The sequence below is a fragment of the Lathyrus oleraceus genome, chromosome 6 (assembly GCF_024323335.1).
Source record: "Lathyrus oleraceus cultivar Zhongwan6 chromosome 6, CAAS_Psat_ZW6_1.0, whole genome shotgun sequence".
In the NCBI taxonomy this organism is placed as follows: Eukaryota; Viridiplantae; Streptophyta; class Magnoliopsida; order Fabales; family Fabaceae; genus Lathyrus; species Lathyrus oleraceus.
Window position 1 is genome coordinate 155,973,194 of NC_066584.1, and position 2,042 is coordinate 155,975,235.

General features: G+C 42.6%; 1 protein-coding gene across 1 annotated transcript; it reads right to left on the reverse strand.

Moving 5' to 3' along the window:
* Nucleotides 1-766: 766 nt before the first annotated feature.
* Nucleotides 767-1,806, reverse strand: LOC127094515 (uncharacterized). The gene is made up of 3 exons (XM_051033340.1): nucleotides 1,499-1,806; nucleotides 898-1,414; nucleotides 767-778 (listed from the first exon to the last, which is right to left on the reverse strand). Exons 1-3 carry the CDS (start codon nucleotides 1,804-1,806, stop codon nucleotides 767-769), a joined length of 837 nt encoding a protein of 278 aa, XP_050889297.1.
* Between the last annotated feature and the right edge of the window lie 236 nt (nucleotides 1,807-2,042).

A 2,042-nucleotide genomic window follows, 5' to 3' on the forward strand; every position in this document is an offset into this window, starting at 1 on the left:
TCCGTTCATGCTCCGGGTTGTCAAAGATGATATCATGTGAATTCGGATGACGGATGGTCCATTTCCATGGACGGGACGATTCTGCCTCTGTTTGCTTCCCTTTGGAAATTCTCTCTGGTGGCATTATTGATTCTTGCAACAAAATTTATCACCAAAAAAAAGTATAGAAAACGGAAAAACGATTACCATAACCTTATAAAGGATGGAGAGTATAGCAACTTTTGTGAAGGGGGTCGGCAATTTGGACGGAGTAAGGTGTTAAAGTTGAGAGCTTTTAGGTGGTTTGGAGATGAAGGAAGATGGAAAACAATGAAGGAAGGAGAAGGATTAGGTAAGAATGAGAGAGAGAGAGAGTGAAAAAATCAGATTTTATTGGTAGATTAAGGGTAAAACGAGTTTAAGTGGTGGAAAACCTGGGTGGGGTCCACACAATCACAAAAATCCAAAATTTGAAAAATATAGTCGTTGGGCCTGACACGGGTCGTGTTAGCTGACACGGGTGACCGTCTCAGGCCACTGTTTTTTAGTGATTCCTTCAGTAGAGCTGACACGGGCCGTGTCAGCTAACACGAGCAGCCATGTGAGCCTACTGTAAAATGTTGTTTTCCAACTGCTTGCCTGACACGGGTCGTATTAGGGCCCTGTTTTTCTTCAAAAATTTCGGATTTTTTGGTTTTTTGTTGTTACCCTGTTCTCTTGTATCCATAAATCTTTATTGAGTTTAACTCAACCCTTTTCTTCTGCACTGTGTGATGTACCTGTGAACCTACGAATAAACCTGTAAACACAACAAACATGGAAAAAGTTAGCATAAAACCGCGTGGGTTGCCTCCCACGAAGCATTGCGTTTAACGTCGCATGGCTCGACGGTCGTCTCCCTCGTCCTTGGAGACGAACATTATCGATCAGACCATTTTCCTGCCCCTTATAGTAGTGTTTCAACCTTTGTCCGTTCACCTTGAATGTATCTCCATTATTTGGATTTTTCAGTTCGATAGCTCCATGGGGAAACACTTTGTGAACCACAAACGGACCCGACCACCTGGATTTCAACTTTCCTGGAAAAAGTTTTAATCTGGAGTTGAACAAGAGCACCAGTTGTCCCTCGACAAACTCCTTTCTCTGCAGCTTCTGATCGTGCCATTTCTTTGTCTTTTCTTTGTATAGCTTGGCGTTCTCATATGCTTGATTCCGAAACTCCTCTAACTCGTGGAGCTGCAGGATTCGGGACTCACCCGCTTTAGCCAGATCATAATTCAAGAATTTGGATGCCCAAAATGCTTTATGCTCCAACTCTAGTGGCAAGTGACAAGCCTTACCATAAACCAACTGATACAGAGACATACCTATGGGCGTTTTGAAAGCCGTTATGTACGCCCATAGTGCATCTTCTAATTTTAGTGCCCAGTCTTTCCTAGATGCGCAAACAGTCTTTTCCTATATTTTTTTTATCTTCCTGTTGGATACTTCGACCTGGCCACTCGTTTGAGGGTGATACGGAGTGGCGATCTTGTGTTTAACATTATACTTCTTTAGTAGATTCTCCATCAGTTTGTTCAAAAAGTGAGTTCCTTCATCGCTAATAAGTGCTCTTGGCACCCCGAATCTCGAAAAGATATTATTCTTCAGAAATGTCACAACCACTTTAGAGTCATTGGTGGGAAATGCCACAACTTCCACCCACTTTGATACATAGTCAATTGCTACCAAGATGTAATTTTTTCCAAAAGATGGTGGAAATGGCCCCATGAAGTCTATTCCCCAGACATCAAACAATTCAACCTCCAGCATATCATTTTGCGGCATTTGATTTCTCTTAGAAATATTTCCCGTTCTTTGACATCTGTCGCATTCTTTGACGATGTCATGGGCATCTCTAAGCAATGTGGGCCAATATAGGACTTCTTAAAGAACTTTGGTCGTTGTTCGGTCACCACTGAAGTGTCCTCCATAATCCGAATCATGACCAGTTCTAAGTACATCCATTTGCTCCTCCTCCGGGACACATCTTCTGACCAACCCATCCACCCCTCTTTTGTATA

Bases quoted from the DNA above. Each gene is read 5' to 3' on its own strand.
- LOC127094515 (XM_051033340.1), bottom strand. From the start codon at position 1,806: ATGCCGCAAAATGATATGCTGGAGGTTGAATTGTTTGATGTCTGGGGA. The intron at 1,415-1,498 runs GTATCACCCTCA...TTGCGCATCTAG, and splicing joins AAACACAAGATCGCCACTCC to GAAAGACTGGGCACTAAAAT.